Source organism: Poromitra crassiceps (assembly GCF_964638095.1).
Source record: "Poromitra crassiceps genome assembly, chromosome: 1".
NCBI lineage: Eukaryota > Metazoa > Chordata > Actinopteri > Beryciformes > Melamphaidae > Poromitra > Poromitra crassiceps.
In genome coordinates, this window is record NC_139623.1 from 99,098,457 (window position 1) to 99,117,172 (window position 18,716).

Below are 18,716 nucleotides of genomic sequence, written 5' to 3' on the forward strand. Positions count from 1 at the left end.
TTTAAATTAACATTAGGATTATACTGTAGTAATGTAATTATTCAGTATTTTTCCTTTTCTCACTCACTTGGTGACCTGCTCTCCCTTTAGGTAATTTTATAATTACACTACAACAGACAGCAACACAGGCAGAAACACTGAACTTATTATTATTATTATCACTTCGAAACACAGTGCAAAACTTGTCATCTCAACACAAAAATAAAATAACAATAACCGTATACGATTATAGCAGCAGCCAATGACAGTGAGTGCAGTACAGAGTCCAGGTCTGTCTGTCTCTCAGGTGTAATAATCCCACAATGATCATGGCTTTAACAAGTGTCACAGGCTGTGTAAACAGTGTAAAGTGGGCTCTCTGTAACTTGATCCCTGGGTCTGTCTGTCTCAGGTGTAATAATCCCACAATGATCACGGCTTTAACAAGCATCACAGGCTGTGTAAACAGTGTAAAGTGGGCTCTAAGCGTCAGGGGCAGTTGCCCCCTCAGATTTAAAAAAAAAAAAAAAAAAATTTTTTTTTTTTTTTTTTTTTTTTTAGGGGGACCAAATTTTAAGGGGGACAAAATGTCCCCATGTCCCCCTTGTTCCGGCGCCAGTGGCCGGGGTCTGAGAGGCGGGGAGGAGGTGGTGAGGAGAAGGGCCTGAGATCCCAGGCTGGAGCTGCTTGAAGCCCTGGTTGCTTGTTTCTCCCCTGAAATCTGGCAACACAGTTGACAGACCACTTGCACTGGCAGTGGCTGAGGTCAATCTGTCTGCGAAACCTCTGTCTGAGCAAGAGGAGAGGGAGAGATAAGGACAAGGTAGAGAGAGATAAGGCACAGCAACTGCTTTCTGTTTGTGTGTGTGTGTGTGTGTGTGTGTGCGCGTGTGTGTGCGCGCCCTCTGTCTAGCCTGACTCCTCCTTACTGCCCCTCCCCTCCCTCTCTCCTTCCCTCCCCTCTGTGCTGCTCCCGCCTCCTCTCTCCCCTCCTCCAGCAGTAGGTACGTACATGTGCAGGGAGCGTCCCTCTCCCCTCCCCTCTGTGCTGCTCCCGCCTCCTTTCTCCCCCTCTCCAGCAGTAGGTACATGTGCAGGGAGCGACTACTAGGGAGCCAGTTCAGGGCGCGAGCCAAAGGCACACACACCCACCCGCCGAGAGAGAACGGCTGCATTACTCAACGGATCCTCTTCTCTACGCTCCACAGGGGTACGACGCACACACACACAATACACACACTCAAACACACGCACATACACACGCACAAACACACGCACATACACAGGGAGACAAACAGTCACACCAGTAGCTAAACTTCTGGGCAGAAGTCCGGCTGCACACACTCAATCCCATTCCTTCCAGCAGGGCTGCAGTTGAGGAGGTAAGGTTAAGAAAGTTAACTCTGATTTTTTTGCCAGCATTTTTATGGAGCAGTCATAAACACAGGTTATATTGACGTGATAAAGGTGCTTGCTACATAAATATATTGTTTGTAATGGCATTCTCAACCTAGTGCAAAACTGTTTTCATTTTCTATTTGGCAGGGAGTGGTATGTAATAACTGAACTCTTGAGTCATTCTAAAGGTTATAAGTTACATTATGGCTATTATTTGCGAGTGGAATGATAGACTGTGCTTGTTAATCATGGGAGCTAAAATGGAAGTTTTATTCAAAGTTAGCTGAGAGAGTTTTGAAGGTGATAGCGTGTGTTTGCTCGTGTGGGCGTGTGCACGGAGCATGTGCGTGTATGTGTGTGCCCAAACTGCCCACCCACATGGACGTGCATGTCCCCACATGCACTTGTAGTAATGGGCGGTGATGGGATGGATGGCAAAGTTTGGTGGATCAACCCACTGCCACCAGATTGAGTGAGCTAAGCTTTGCCCTTTATCGAATGGCGGGCAAGGGTTATCAAACTGTGAGTGGAGCACCTGCTTGGAGATAAATCCTAAGTCCTAAATCCATATGTTGTTTGGATTGTCATTTTTACTGTGATTTGGATAATGATAAAACTCCTAACTTTATTGATGGTGTTAAATGCCTTATCTAGAATTGTGGTGTAGCCCACTCTGATGAAAAAATGTATTCCCACCGATTCTTTAGTAATTTGTTGGATTTATTTATAGGATTGAAGCCATTTTGTCACTTTGAAATTCATTGTCTGAGCCTTGTGGCCCACATGTGACAAATATGAGATAAATATGAATGTTAGGTTTTATAGTTTGAAATACTTTTGCATTACAAAAGTTCCAAGAAGCTCAATTTCCATCTGCAAGGCAATATGGAGACCATAATGTGAATATACCCCCAAATTAAAATGTTGCATTGTGTCTTTAGTGTCAAAGTGTTTGAAACAAGGCTTTCTCATTCATTTCACTGTTACCGCCCATCTACAAAGAGAGCCGATTCATGTCCTTATTGGGGCATCTTGCTGTTTGTTTATATAATGAGTCAACACTGTGGTATTATGAATGGGGCTGATGTGAGTGTACTGTAACACTGTAACACTATGAATGGAGCTGATGTGAGTGTACTGTATGTAACACTGTGGTATTATGAATGGGGCTGATGTGAGTGTACTGTAACACTGAAACACTGTGGTATTATGAATGGGGCTGATGTGAGTGTACTCTATGTAACACTGTGGTATTATGAATGGGGCTGATGTGAGTGTACTGTAACACTGTAACACTGTGGTATTATGAATGGGGCTGATGTGAGTGTACTGTATGTAACACTGTGGTATTATGAATGGGGCTGATGTGAGTGTACTGTAACACTGTAACACTGTGGTATTATGAATGGGGCTGATGTGAGTGTACTCTATGTAACACTGTGGTATTATGAATGGGGCTGATGTGAGTATACTGTATGTAACACTGTATCACTGGTATTATGAATGGGGCTGATGTGAGTGTACTGTATGTAACACTGTATCACTGGTATTACGAATGGGGCTGATGTGAGTGTACTGTATGTAACACTGTATCACTGTGGTATTATGAATGGGGCTGATGTGAGTGTACTGTATGTAACACTGTATCACTGTGGTATTATGAATGGGGCTGATGTGAGTGTACTGTATGTAACACTGTTGTATTATGAATGGGGCTGATATGAGTGTACTGTACGTAACACTAACACTGTGGTATTATGAATGGGGCTGATGTGAGTGTACTGTATGTAACACTTGGGTATTATATTATGAATGGGGCTGATGCCAGTGCTGTATGTAACACTGTAACACTGTGGTATTATGAATGGGGCTGATGCGAGTGTACTGTATGTAACACTGTGGTATTATATTATGAATGGGGCTGATGCGAGTGTACTGTATGTAACACTAACATTGTGGTATTATGAATGGGGCTGATGTGAGTGTACTGTATGTAACACTGTGGTATTATATTATGAATGGGGCTGATGCGAGTGTACTGTATGTAACACTGTAACATTGTGGTATTATGAATGGGGCTGATGCGAGTGCTGTATGTAACACTGTAACACTGTGGTATTATGAATGGGGCTGATGCGAGTGTACTGTATGTAACACTGTGGTATTATATTATGAATGGGGCTGATGCCAGTGCTGTATGTAACACTGTAACACTGTGGTATTATGAATGGGGCTGATGCGAGTGTACTGTATGTAACACTGTGGTATTATATTATGAATGGGGCTGATGCGAGTGTACTGTATGTAACACTAACATTGTGGTATTATGAATGGGGCTGATGTGAGTGTACTGTATGTAACACTGTGGTATTATATTATGAATGGGGCTGATGCGAGTGTACTGTATGTAACACTGTAACATTGTGGTATTATGAATGGGGCTGATGTGAGTGTACTGTATGTAACACTGTGGTATTATATTATGAATGGGGCTGATGCGAGTGTACTGTATGTAACACTGTAACATTGTGGTATTATGAATGGGGCTGATGCGAGTGTACTGTATGTGGGTGGAGACCACAGCAAAACACATCGATCACAGTTAATGAGTGGAAGCAATTAGCAGCCTGCTCATCGCTCTGTGCCTCCAGTTTACTGCGGATATTTGACAACCGAGATGAAGGAGGAAAATGTTGTGGATTTATTTTGGAGTTGCTGGCATGCGGTTGCATATGTTTTTTATAGCCGTTATTAAATGTGTGTAATTACCTTGTGGGTGAGTTGTGGGAGGGGGTGTATGTCCGTGGGAAATATGCTTGTTCAGGAACGAGCCGGCTAAAGTGGCATATACTCTCTAGCAACAATTTAATGAAGCCAGAGGAGAGGTGCGCCACTGCTTTAGCAATGCATTTATTTGACTGTGTGTTACATTTTGGTGTCCAACTACTAATCTGAATAAGAGATGTGATCAGGAACAAGAAAAACAAGAAAAAAGCAGGAAAACTCAAACCTTCCATTAGAAATAAATAGGGGTTATAAACCTGAAGTCTTGAACAGCAAATGACAGAAATGACTCTGCCTCTGCAAATTACTTGTACTACTCCTACACAATACACATAGTTTTATAATTGCTCTGACTCACCATGGGAAAATGATCCTATAGTAAATGGTCATGCATAACTGTAAGCAGGCCTAGCACGAAGGGTGGACTGCCCAGACGAGGATCAAAGCAAGACTGTAATCTTTTTCAATAGATCTCCATTAAAGACCCTGACAACCAAAATGTACAAAACGTTCTAACTGCAGTTTGTAATTTAGGGTCTTATGTGCATAATAGTAAGCATATAAAAGGTGTAGACATTAGTTTAAATCCAAATCCTAAATATTGCCATTTTGCTGTTTTTGCTGTTTTCTGAGGTTGGGGTTGAAGTGGGCGGGCCTTAGGGCTCATTACACTCAAAATTGATCACTAAGAAATTCTGCAAACCAATCATAAAGAAGCTGGCAGTCTGTTGTTAGCCATGTGCTGGAGCAAGGAGAGCTGCAGTTCATTCAGCACCTTCAACGGACACGCCCACTCAATCACTGGACAGGTGACCTGTCAATCACCCTCAAAACAGTATTTTCTTTATCTTATATTTTACTCTAAACAGGTGAGTTATATAAAAATTCACCCCCCGTAGAGTTGTCATGAGAGCTGATATTAGCCATAGAGATCCAAACCATTTTTTGAACCAGCCTGTAAACGTTTGTTTATGCTGTGAATTCAGGCATTTTAACATGGAGGTGAATGGGGATTGACTCACTTTTGGAGCCAGCTTCAAGTGGCCATTCAAGGAACTGCAGTTTTTGGTACTTCCGCCTCTTCGGTTCTAACCAACTCTTTCTCCTTCCTCCGTCTCCACAGCCAGTGACTCACCTCTTTGCCTGCACCTCTTGCTGAGCCGCCTCTGTCAGTAACCATGGAAACTCCACGCCAAAAAAGCGCCAGCACGCCCCTCTCCCCGGCCCGCATCACCCGGCTGCAGGAGAAGGAGGACCTGTGCAACCTCAACGACCGGCTGGCCGTCTACATCGACAAGGTGCGCTCTCTGGAGGTGGAGAATGCCGGCCTGCGGCTGCGCATCACGGAGTCGGACACAGAGATCAGCCACGAGCTGTCGGGCATGAAGGCTGCCTACGAGACGGAGCTGGCCGACGCCCGCAAGACCCTGGACCAGGTGGCAAAGGAGCGGGCGCGCCTCCAGCTGGAGCTGGGCAAGATCAGGGAGGAGTACAAAGAGCTCAAAGCCAGGTAGGAGGAGGGTGCCGGGGAACGGGGAGGTGGAGCTAAGAATGTGAGGGACTTTGGTACTCTTCCAGGTCATGCATACGAACCAAGGGATTTCATTCACCATTTATTTTCCCATAGATGTTTCGTACAATGCTTACAAAAAAGTTTTACTTGATCAAACCAAGCAATTCAGCTATACTGTATTTAGAATCAGGAGAGAACATGTAACATTTCACTAAGACCAAAACTTAAAAAATAGCGGATTTTTGGCCTGAGTAAACTGTTCTATGGTCCCTCCTCATTCTGAATAGCTGAATCGCTTGGTTTGACCAAGTAAACCTATTTGTATAAGCATTTTACAAAATGTATGGAAAAGTAAATGGCGGATGAAATCCCTTGCTTTGTATATACACACTGCATGAAATAGGCCACGCCCATCACAGGGGAAATCGCTCCGTTCACTCCCATACACCAGCGTCATTTTCCTTCAATGAAACATAGCTAAAAACTGTTGTGTGGTGGGCTGTGCAGACAACAAATGTAAAAAATTGCCAGTTAAAGTTCTTTTGTACTCCTGAGCAAAACAAGGAAGCCATTGAGAATTGGCGAGAAGAAAAATGTGGATCTAGCTGTCAAGGAAGTAAGTTGGAGTGTTCAATGTCCGTATATACGATCTTTCTGTGTAACACGTGACCATGCACGCGACATAGGATAACACCAGGATTGGAGGGGGGTTTCTGTTTCCCCCCGTTTTGGGTGTGGTTTCTGAATGGTGACACGCTCCGCAGTTTCTCTATGCCTAACGCAGAAGAGGGCATGACTTTGGCACACTATGCTGATGCCATGAATTGGATGTGGTCTAAGGGCAAGGGTTGCACATAGTTAGTCTTCTTGCATCTTCTTCTGTTTGCAATATATCAGTTCTTATGCATTATTATTTACATTATCAAATTTAAACTTTACGTAAATTGGACCTTCGTGCGGTCACACTTGCATCTCAGTATCTCCACCAGTATCTCTATCCATAAGTGTTTCAACTTGTGTTGCAGTCTTGATGACATAACATTCATCTCTTTGCTTGCCTCAATCCTTTGTGCGGGAATTCCCTACGTTTTTGGCGGGCGATCCTACATTAACCTCGGAAAATTCCTGTGGTCCTAGCTTTTAAAATGCATGAATATTGTTTGTATGCTTTTCACATTTTAGGCTAATGATGTTTGCTTCATGACTGAGTACATAAACAATGTTTCGTTCATTAGGGGAACAAAGTTAAGTCAGAAGGGTTAGTGCACCGTAGGGGATGAAATCAGAGCACCCATTTTATTTTATGAGACATATTTTGTGACATTATATCCTCATACTTGCTGTGATGCATCAAGCAGTGCATGTTTGTTCTTGCACTGGTTTCTTATATTACTGCGTCCCCCTTATCATATCATGACCCATCTCCTCAGCTTGTCAGCTCGGTATCCATTTCACCCTTATCATTGTTCCAAAGCATCTTCTAGGCAGTACATCAGTCATAACAACACATGAAACAATGTGTAACAACATGAAAGTGATTGCTATAATTTCACCTTTTGTGGTGTTCTCTTTAACAGTCCACACCTGTTTTGCAATACAGTCAAAGTGGTGCAACACCTTCAATTTCTGCCTAGAATGCATACCCCCAACCGTAAAACATTCTTTGGTTCTTCAGAAATTCCTTTGACTGAAGTGTGTAGTTTGTCATACCTGACCATTAAGACATCACATTCCTGCATGCCAGGTAGTAAGTACAGTCATGCAAATGTAAACCCCTGGGCGGATCCAGCTTTAAACGCATAACTCGCTCTGTCAAGTTAAGAGTTACCGGCCTAATGACATATTCTCCTCCATTGTCGTATATTACACAAAGGTGACTGTTGCTGTGCAAGCAACCCTGGGGGTGGGGTGGTTAGGTTTGGGGTGGTTCGCTGACAGACTCCAGTATTGTGGATTTTATAGTTTAGGGCAACTGCTCACTGTGTGAGTGTTTTCTTCTTACACATGTATGTATTTCACCAGAGGAAGGGTTATCAATATGCCAGTCTCACCGGCTAGCTTACAACATGTTCTTTAGAAACACAGACTTTGTTGATACTGTTAGCCTCAGTGTTGACTACATCTATGTGGGTGAATGTCCTCCTGCTGTAGCGACTTCCCAGGAATGTGTCAGAGTCCTGGCAAAGAGCACCTCAGCCTCAGGTCAGACAAGCAATGCTCTTCCACAATTGGCACTACTGTGTTTTCACTAAGCTGACATTGCCATTGAATTGGAACTATGAAGCATAGCCTATCATGTGTGCTAAGTGCTGCAGGTGAGGGTGTGGTCAGTCTGGGAAGCTGATTTACTCCTATCCTGCAGCTCTGTTTGGGCGTGCACCTTCATTGTGGTGTATGACAGTGGAGGTTTGATACAGTACATGCACTGCTATGCAGGTGTTTGAGATTGTTGACTTTGGCACCGTGTACTTTAACATGCAAGTGCTGAGAGAATAGCACTATTCAAAATTGTAGTCCCTTCCCAAATATTCCCCATTTCATTGTGCTCTTTCTAATTCCCCAGCTACATGGCTAGAAACACAGCAACAGCTCCCACAGCTCTCTTACTGGCCAAAGTAAGCAGATCACTTGACGCACGTGTGGTGGAGAGAACTCACTCAGTCCGGCCTGTGCCGGCTGTGTCTGTTACGCCGCAGCCAGCGTGTTTTCTCAGTGTTTGGTTGCCATGGCGCCCTGGGAGTCTTGGCATGGCCGTGTGACGGGGTGGTGACTCAGAGGGGCTTCATGGCTCCGTGGCATCTGGAATGGGCTGACTGTAGACTTACTGTATCGCTCTGAAACGGGAAGTCAGGAGTTTGTGTGATCAGGTTTATTAATACGCTCTGAAGGGCTATTCTGAAACCGCCCCAAGCCGGGCAGCAGACGCCGGCACAACACATCCTGGACTGTGACAGCCATGTCTCACAACAATAAGATGACTTTTTATTATTCAACATTTTGACGTGGTGTCCTTGGTTATAGGCCCTTTTCACAGCAACCATTTTGAGGTGGTAAAGCAGGAAGTAAAGCCAGTGTAACCAATTACATTAAAGTCCCTGGAAACCAGAAATATTTCTTTATTATTTAGCATTTTGAGTTCATCACATCACAGGATCCTATGTTAATAAGCCACCAGCCGAATTTGAACGATGATGAACGTCGCAAAGTATATAAATTTAGGTTTGACAGCCATGGCAAAACTCATGAGATTTCATTATTTTTTAGAGTGTACTTTCTCCCGCGGAATGTGTGGGCGTGTCCCATCTACAGCAGGGAAATTTCTGTCTCTCGGAGAGCGCGAGAGAGAGGGGGGAGGGAAACGGAGAGAGAGGCTTATGACGCTTATGACGTCATAAGCTCCTGCGTTTTAGCACCTCGCGCACTGCTGTCTTCAATGAGGAAGTACTTTGTAGAATCTTGTAGAAAAGTGGCGATTTTAAGGCTTTGGGTTGAAAGTAATGTATAATAATTTCGGAGGCACAAAATTACTAACATAAGACCCTAAATAACATAGTTAGAACGTTTTTGTGGATTTTGGTTTCCAGGGACTTTAAAGAGGGCCCTGGTACTGGAACACCTAAATGGAATGGAACCATCATTGCATGGCATTGGTTACACCTGGTTTGCTTCCTGCTTTACCGCCTCAAAACGGTTGCTGCGAAAAGGGTCTATTCCTCCCCAAGTTTGACACGCAGAACGCACAGCAACAGGTGTGGCTATCAGCAGTGCACTCTGTTGACTGGACACACCTGTTTAGCCCACACAGCCACGATGCGTCTCTTCACTTAGACGTCTTTGTATGCAGAAATACTGCAAGGAACACATGCTCTTCCCCCCTGAGGCAAGACCCCAAGCTGTTGTGCTCAAATACCAACCGCTCTCCCTAAAACACTGTTTGTCTTGTAAATAATTTACAACTGTGTGTAAAAGACTACTTGGCTCCAGCAGGTGTGGATGGAATTTTAACGTATAAAAGGAAGCCTAAACCTGAAGCGTAAAAACATTGGTGAAAACAACATTGGTGAAATATCAGGCCCCGAGCGACAGCAGGTTCATGTTCACAACTGTCAAAGTCCTGTAGAATCATCTTCCCTCTAACAGTGAAGAAGGACAGGAGCCCAGCCTAACCTCCAGCTGCGCCGCTGGCTGTGAACCATGAGCCCATGTCGGGGAACTGGTTCCTCAGTGTCACTTACAAGACTCACTCGCCAAATCCTTCCTCAACACTCCACCCAGACACATGAATAGATATTATTCACTGTGATGAGACTATAAAACCCACCCCAAATCTGCAGAGGCACACTAGATGATCTGAATTCAGAAGCTCATGCCCTTATCTAATGGATATTCTAACCAATCCACATGAATAAAAGCAACTCCAGTGGTATGACAAATCCCCAGCTGCACATAGTTGTGGCTATTCACGGAACCAACGATCTCTAAAAACGCCACGATGTTAGTGAAACATGCATGGACAAGCATGGACAAGTTACGCTGCTTTCAAAAGTGTTGCGGAGGAAATTGCGAGCGAATTGTGACTAGCCAGTATCTGTTAGCTTGCTAGTTTCCTGTTGCTAGATAACGTTTCCTGTGCTCGCATGCATCCCCAGTTATAGATAATATAAACATTTTTAATGAGTGCTTTTTGGAAAAACATTTTGCAGAAACACATGGAAGTGTATTTACTATTTATTTAATCATGCTTGTCCCAGTTCACACAACCACACAGCACTGCTTAAACAACCCCGCACCCGACTGCTGACCAGAGCCCAACTGAGCTGCAGACATACTATTCCATCCCCTCAGTTCGTACTGAGCGTGGAAAAAAGGCATTCTCTTACTCTGCCCCTTCCGCCTGGAACACGCTACAGCAGAGTCTGAAGCTGTCCAGTCTGATCCTCCTCCACCTGGAACACGCTACAGCAGAGTCTGAAGCTGTCCAGTCTGATCCTCCTCCACCTGGAACACGCTACAGCAGAGTCTGAAGCTGTCCAGTCTGATCCTCCTCCACCTGGAACACGCTACAGCAGAGTCTGAAGCTGTCCAGTCTGATCCTCCTCCGCCTGGAACACGCTACAGCAGAGTCTGAAGCTGTCCAGTCTGATCCTCCTCCACCTGGAACACGCTACAGCAGAGTCTGAAGCTGTCCAGTCTGATCCTCCTCCGCCTGGAACACGCTACAGCAGAGTCTGAAGCTGTCCAGTTTGATCCCCCTCCACCTGGAACACGCTACAGCAGAGTCTGAAGCTGTCCAGTCTGATCCTCCTCCGCCTGGAACACGCTACAGCAGAGTCTGAAGCTGTCCAGTTTGATCCCCCTCCACCTGGAACACGCTACAGCAGAGTCTGAAGCTGTCCAGTTTGATCCCCCTCCACCTGGAACACGCTACAGCAGAGTCTGAAGCTGTCCAGTCTGATCCCCCTCCACCTGGAACACGCTACAGCAGAGTCTGAAGCTGTCCAGTTTGATCCCCCTCCACCTGGAACACGCTACAGCAGAGTCTGAAGCTGTCCAGTCTGATCCCCCTCCGCCTGGAACACGCTACAGCAGAGTCTGAAGCTGTCCAGTTTGATCCCCCTCCGCCTGGAACACGCTACAGCAGAGTCTGAAGCTGTCCAGTTTGATCCCCCTCCGCCTGGAACACGCTACAGCAGAGTCTGAAGCTGTCCAGTCTGATCCCCCTCCACCTGGAACACGCTACAGCAGAGTCTGAAGCTGTCCAGTTTGATCCCCCTCCACCTGGAACACGCTACAGCAGAGTCTGAAGCTGTCCAGTCTGATCCCCCTCCGCCTGGAACACGCTACAGCAGAGTCTGAAGCTGTCCAGTTTGATCCCCCTCCACCTGGAACACGCTACAGCAGAGTCTGAAGCTGTCCAGTCTGATCCCCCTCCACCTGGAACACGCTACAGCAGCGTCTGAAGCTGTCCAGTCTGATCCCCCTCCGCCTGGAACACGCTACAGCAGAGTCTGAAGCTGTCCAGTCTGATCCCCCTCCACCTGGAACACGCTACAGCAGAGTCTGAAGCTGTCCAGTCTGATCCCCCTCCACCTGGAACACGCTACAGCAGAGTCTGAAGCTGTCCAGTCTGATCCCCCTCCACCTGGAACACGCTACAGCAGAGTCTGAAGCTGTCCAGTCTGATCCCCCTCCGCCTGGAACACGCTACAGCAGAGTCTGAAGCTGTCCAGTTTGATCCCCCTCCACCTGGAACACGCTACAGCAGAGTCTGAAGCTGTCCAGTTTGATCCCCCTCCACCTGGAACACGCTACAGCAGAGTGAAGCTGTCCAGTTTGATCCCCCTGGCAAGTTTTAAATGATCGTTGAGTAATTTGGACAGAGATTCCTCGATCTGCTCCTGCTCTCAAGGCAACATTTTTGTCTCTACCCTCCGCCCCCCCTCCTCAGCACTTTATGTTTTATGTTGTTTTTAACTTATTATGGTTTGACGGTTGATTGTACTGTTGCTGTCTTTACATGTGTAACTGTTGTATGAGCTGCTGTATGAACAGGTCGCACTTGTAAATAAGACTTCGGTCTCAATGTGATTTTACCTGTTTAAATAAAGGCTAAATAAATAAATAAATACTGTAATGATAAGTGTAAAAGTGAACGCTAGAACTAAGTTCCTGGCCAGAAAGTCAGACTTCCTGGACAGGGAAAGTCAGAAATTTGTGGCATCCAGCTTAATTCAATACCACTTTGACTATGCGAGCACAGCCTGGTTCAGCAGTCTTCCCAAGCTGTGGAAGACAAAGCTCCAGGTCTCTCAAAACAAATTGATTAGAGTAGTCCTACATCTTGGGCCCTGAGAACATATTATATAGGGAGGAACCAGTTTACACAGCTAAACTGGCTACCAGTGGAGTCCAGAGTGACACAGCTAAAACTCTGTCAGGTTCATAAAATTGTAAATGGTACTGCACCCAATTACTTCCCACAGGCCAGAGAGGCCCACAGGCACAACACCAGGTCTAGCGTAGCAAATCGGACGCTGGTAAAGATCAGTAGTCAGATGGGCAAAAGTTCTTTCAGATGCTCGGGGGTCCATGATTGGAATAAGGTTCCCAACAGCATTAAACAGACTACTAACAGTCATGTTCAAGGCTAAACTGAAACAATGGCTTCTAGGTAGCGCTCCACTGTAAAGCTATTTGTGTATGCAGGATGGTATGTAGCACATTTCATGAGGTTGTATTACATTAGTTACCTGTATGGTTGTTGTTGTGAATAATCTTTATGTTGGATGCTTCTGTGTTTTTATGTGTGACCAATGCTGTACTTCACTATCTCCGTCATCGCACGGGGCGTGTCGGGGGGGCGAGGCCTGAGCGCAGCGCGGCGCGTCCATGGAGATTTTTCTATCAGCGCGTCGGGTTTTGCTGCCTGTGCCTGTGAGATCCGTGGTAGGCTATCAGCGGATATCTGCTGTGATTGAGTCCTCACCGTCGTACAGTCGCCTTCAAAAGCATAATGTTCGATTATAACAAACTAGTTGTGTGGCTTAGCCTTCCCAAATGTTGAGGGTCGTTTTTTAGAATTTAATATATAGAATTGGGAACGTTACATTCAATTTCATTCAGACTGCCTTTCACTGATCGCGCCATTTCTGGAGCACTCACTATGTTCTGTTTTGGCCCGTGCAGAGTGCGCGCGCCCTCCGTGGAGCCCCGCCTCCAGCGCGTGCGCGAAGAGTATGCCAGAAGCTTTAGCCAGGCTTTGTGTGCCACACCCCTTGGCACACTGCTTCAGGGTGTGGCAGCAGCTTGACAAAGCTTTTAGACAATTGCAATCAGTTTCACCAGATGTTCACGTTTGGACAGTGCTTCACAAATGAATTACATAACTTGGCGCGACATGTCCCGGTACGTAGAGCACAGAATGAAACTCACAAAGCAAAGATCCAATACTCCTCGTAAATTAAAACTATGGGCTGATATGTCATTTGGAGGCCATCCAAACTTATGACATTCGCAACTATCAAGAGAACACAGCAGGAAGTGCACTTATCATACAGCACAAACTATTTCCTTTATTTAGAATACTTGCCTTTACCATTTCGTTTCACCCTGGAATAGCCTTTATACAATATGGCCCATTTGTAAATGCAGTTTAAATGGTACACAGTCCACAAACAGTTTTTCTTTATTTTGCTTGTTTATGATCGACCTCAATGCCATTTCATTTGCTCGTGTGTCTTTCCCATAAACTACATTTCCTAATTATCCTCCAATGTATAGATGTAGAGCTTTACTTGTTACCATATGTGGAGAATGACTTCATATGCCAAGTACAACAGATGTACAGATGTATCTGTCTTAGTGGCATTGAAACAAAGACATATTGACAACATATTCACAGCACATACTGCCACTTATAGTAGAAGGGAAACAGGCCTCACATACTGTATACAAGATGCACAGTAATAGATTGGAGCTTTTCATTGTATAGCCAACCTTCCTGTGAGGAAAAGGGGAAAGAAAAAAGGACAGCATGATGGAGAGAATGAAAAGAGGGGCATCATTATCACACACAAAGTCAAGTGGTCTATTATTAGTTACGGTATACATATTTGTGATAACCATAGTTTCAGTGTGTAAATCCCTAATTTTAGCCTATGGAAAATTTAAACACATCTCCGAGGTAACGCGTAACAGGAGCACTCATTCAAAATGTTAATTTTGTGTAGATAAAATTGTCTTAAACGTCTCTCCTTAAAATGGACAAGAGCAAGCCTGCACCCCACTTCCACGTGATTCAGCCTTACAAATGCCTTTGCTCTTTTTTTCCTCTTTTTTTTAATAGGTAAGCCTCCATTCAACAGGTGGCCAGCAATATTTCACTATACTCACACTATAACAGTCTGGTGGCCAGCAATATTTCACTATACTCACACTATAACAGTCTGGTGGGCAGCAGTATTTCACTATACTCACAGAATAACAGTCTGGTGGCCAGCAGTATTTCACTATACTCACAGTACAACAGTCTGGTGGGCAGCAGTATTTCACTATACTCACAGAATAACAGTCTGGTGGCCAGCAGTATTTCACTATACTCACAGTACAACAGTCTGGTGGCCAGCAGTATTTCACTATACTCACAGAATAACAGTCTGGTGGCCATCAGTATTTCACTATACTCACACTATAACAGTCTGGTGGGCAGCAGTATTTCACTATACTCACAGAATAACAGTCTGGTGGCCAGCAGTATTTCACTATACTCACAGAATAACAGTCTGGTGGCCAGCAGTATTTCACTATACTCACAGAATAACAGTCTGGTGGCCAGCAGTATTTCACTATACTCACAGAATAACAGTCTGGTGGCCAGCAGTATTTCACTATACTCACAGAATAACAGTCTGGTGGCCAGCAGTATTTCACTATACTCACACTATAACAGTCTGGTGGCCAGCAGTATTTCACTATACTCACAGTACAACAGTCTGGTGGCCAGCAGTATTTCACTATACTCACAGTATAACAGTCTGGTGGCCAGCAGTATTTCACTATACTCATTACTCACAGTATAACAGTCTGGTGGCCAGCAGTATTTCACTATACTCAGTCATAGGTGGTTTTAGACCCTTTTGGGGGGGCTTAAGCCCCCCCCAAATCATCTGAGCCCACCCCTAAAATACTAGACATCCAGACGAATCCGTAGGTACCAGCCATGTTATGCTAGCTTGCTGGCAAGCGAGTGTAACATAGCTCCAAAGTCGGCAAAGTTTTAGACAAATGTAAATGCTGGGCATGACTACTCAAGTGGGTCCCTTGACCTCTCACATCAAGCTATCTGAATGAAATTGGGCTAATTAGACCCACATGAGTCTTAGCTTTACAGCCATGTCTGACATGTGTCAGCTAGGGTATATGAGCTCCAGGGTCCTAAAGACAGTGTTCTGCATGCCAGGGGGGGAAATATCATTCTTGCCTTTTTTGTTTCCCTATTTCTGCACACTGTGGTGCCAAAACAGTCATGGGATTGTATAATTGTATAATTGCACCATTGTATTTAAGCAAGCAGTATTCTACTACCTACCATTCCACCTGTATGCCGAATATATATATACCGTAAAACTTCTAATAGGGGCCCTCTCCCCAATTGCCGCCGAGTCTCCAATAACTGCAGGGGGTCAAACTCAATTTTGCACATAAGCGCCGGTCTTCCATTAACAGCCGGGAGCGGTTATTAGAATAAATGTTTTTTCTCCCCCATTAGGCCTACGGTATGTTTTTGTGTTGACTGAATTCAGTCACTTACGGTAATGACGTGTGTTGTGGAGGAAGTCTGGCGGAAGTCAGTCCTGCTCTTTCTCCCCCAGTTTTATATTTTATTCGGACATGTATTGGAAACTTGTCTTGGCGTCTACGTATTTGGTAAGTCTGCTTGTTTGTCTAGTAGTGCTGCAGTGCTGTTTCGTTAGCGTTAGTTTGGTAGCTAACGTTAGCGTGCGTTCTACAATGACGTTGCTATGACTTTCCAATGAAACACTAGTCTCGCTGGTCAGCGTCCCCTCCCTACTCACGGAAGGGAGAGGAGGCTGGCCATGGGCTGGCCAGCGAGACTAATGAAACACAAACAACTGAATGTGTGAGCGGTAGGCTAATGTTACTTGTTTAAAATATGGTATTGTGGTGACTGCGCACACTAAGGAGATTGACAATCTAATTCACTACACTACCCAGACGGCCCGCGCGCCGACGCGGTGACGTCAGGGGGGACGTTGTTACCGGTATTTAAACCGGGAAGTTGGAATGAATGTTGTGTTGTCAGAGTGAGTGCAGAGTGTGCAATAAAGCACTCGGTTTTTACTTGCATCCGAACCAAGCGCTTCCCTCTTTATTCCTGCTGCTGGATTTGACTTTATATTCCCTGGATTACTACAGTATGGCTGTTTGGCAGAGGGATTAAGAGGAGAGCAATGAATTGATACTGTAACGTACTGGTAGTTGGATGATGATGATGGTGATGAAGGCAATACTTGGCAGTACAATACTAGGCATGTTCAAAAATCAAAACTGCCTGTACCTACCCTCTTGTGTGTACTAAGTACTATCTCACTGGTTTAAATAAGCAATTTGATACTTTCCGTTTTTGCTGACCAGAAATTCTGTGCAAAAACTAATAATCGCCTGGGTCAATTTCGTACAATAAAGAAATAACCGCCTGACTCCAATTGCCGCCTGGTCTCCTTTAACCGCCTGGGGTCAGACTCGATTTAGCATAATAAACTGCCCTTATTGGCAGTTTTACGGTGTATATATATACTGTATATATATAGTGAGACTATTATTTTTTCATCATTATAAAGCAATAGAACAGTAAAGAGGATATTAATGTGATGTGTGTAGTTGTTCAGAGATTTAGCCTCTTCATTTTGCTCTCAAAGTGCACCAGATTGATTCATTTTTACTTTAAAATGTACAAAATCTTCTCCCGGGGGGGCATGCCCCCGGAACCCCCTAGGGGGTCTGCGGCCCAGGATATTCTGTTTGGGGGCTGAGCCCCCCAAAGGTCTAAACAGTATTTCACTATATTCACAGTATAACAGTCTGATGGCCAGCAGTATTTCACTATACTCTAGGGATGTCACGATACTAGAATTTCTACTTCGATACCGATACCCAGGAAAATATCGACTCGATACCATTTTCAATACCACGCGGCAGGATGACAACACATCAAGAGGCATAAAAAATAAACAAAGAAAGATGGACAGACAGATGCACGCTTCTCCATAATCTAGGCCTGATAAAACTCATTAAAAACTTTTACTTTACACAACAGATTACAGATTAAGATCAGAATTCTTTGAACTTGTTGAAGCAAAAGATACCCACCAATGACAGGGAGGGACAAATCAGTGGTATGTTTAATTTTTCATTAAGAGAAAGCACTGCTGGTAGTGATACAGTTGCAAATGAGTATTGTATCAGTTAATTTTTTTAGTATTGATACTTATCGATACTATCGATACCTGTTGCAAATGAGTATTGTATCCGTTTCAAATTTTTAGTATTGACTTTTATCGATACCATCGATACTTTTGACAACCCTACTATACTCACTGGATCAGCAGCTGTGCCAAGAGGCCATGACATTCTGTTGGATAAGAAATCAGTTTGAAGCACAAAGAGACAGAATTTAAAAAATATTATTAGGCAAGAAATCATCAGGAAGGAAGGTTTAGGAAACCATCAAAGCAGTGGTTGTTAGACTTTCTCCTATTGTCATTTTGACAGGGTCGTAAAAATTCCGTCATAATCTATTATTATCTGTGTTAAAATGACAGATGGCCTCCAGATGTGTCTGTAATTGTTAAAAAGAATCTGACTGACAAACAATATTCTGTTAATAATGCGACCACTGCGTCAAAGTGATAGAAACCCAGTTCCTTTCCTAAAGTATAAAAAGAAAGAGAAATTCTGCAGCCTTTTGCATCAAAATCAAAGTGATGGCAATATCATAAAACATAAAATTTTCTAGCCTGGGTAAACCCAGCCTCCACGTGACCTCTATGTGCTATCAGTCGCGAAGAAACTTACGCTACAGGCATAGCCTGTGACGTCACGTTGAAGTAGGCAAAAATATTTCCACCCAAAATGTAAAAATTCTTAGTTAATTAGTGAAGTAATTACCGTACTTGTAACAAGCTATTATTAGGCCAATGTTATCGATTATTAACTGGTTAAAGAAAATATGTCTATTCAAGTTGTGTAATATCTATTTCCTTAAGGGTCAAGTGCGGTAAGCTTAAACTCTCTCCTAGTCAGCTTTTATTCCACTGTAAATTATCCATTAATCATTTTGCGTTCCCTCAATGACCCTTTTTAAACAGCCTAATTATAAAGCTCTTAAATATGCTTAATGAAATCCGGATGTGAGCATTATAGTATAGAACTCTTGGATAAAAAATAACATTGGGCAGTGGTTAGAGAACCTTGTGAACGGAAGGTCGTCGGTTCAATCCCCGGGCCCGGCAGGATAAATCTG

At 44.2% G+C, this 18,716-nt stretch overlaps 1 protein-coding gene across 2 annotated transcripts in view; it reads left to right on the forward strand.

Annotated features, from left to right (window-relative positions):
• Positions 1-1,076: 1,076 nt before the first annotated feature.
• LOC310785300 (prelamin-A/C-like) overlaps positions 1,077-18,716 on the forward strand; it is a 55,927-nt gene continuing 38,287 nt past the window's right edge. The window contains exons 1-2 of one of the 2 annotated variants that reach the window (XM_083646320.1): positions 1,077-1,189; positions 5,285-5,671. In XM_083646320.1, coding sequence (XP_083502446.1) covers positions 5,340-5,671 — 332 coding nt within the window. In that variant the 5' untranslated portion in view covers positions 1,077-1,189; positions 5,285-5,339. Of the gene's footprint in view, positions 1,190-1,281; positions 1,362-5,284; positions 5,672-18,716 lie in introns of those variants that run through there. The other variant, XM_083646321.1, reaches the window with a different exon arrangement.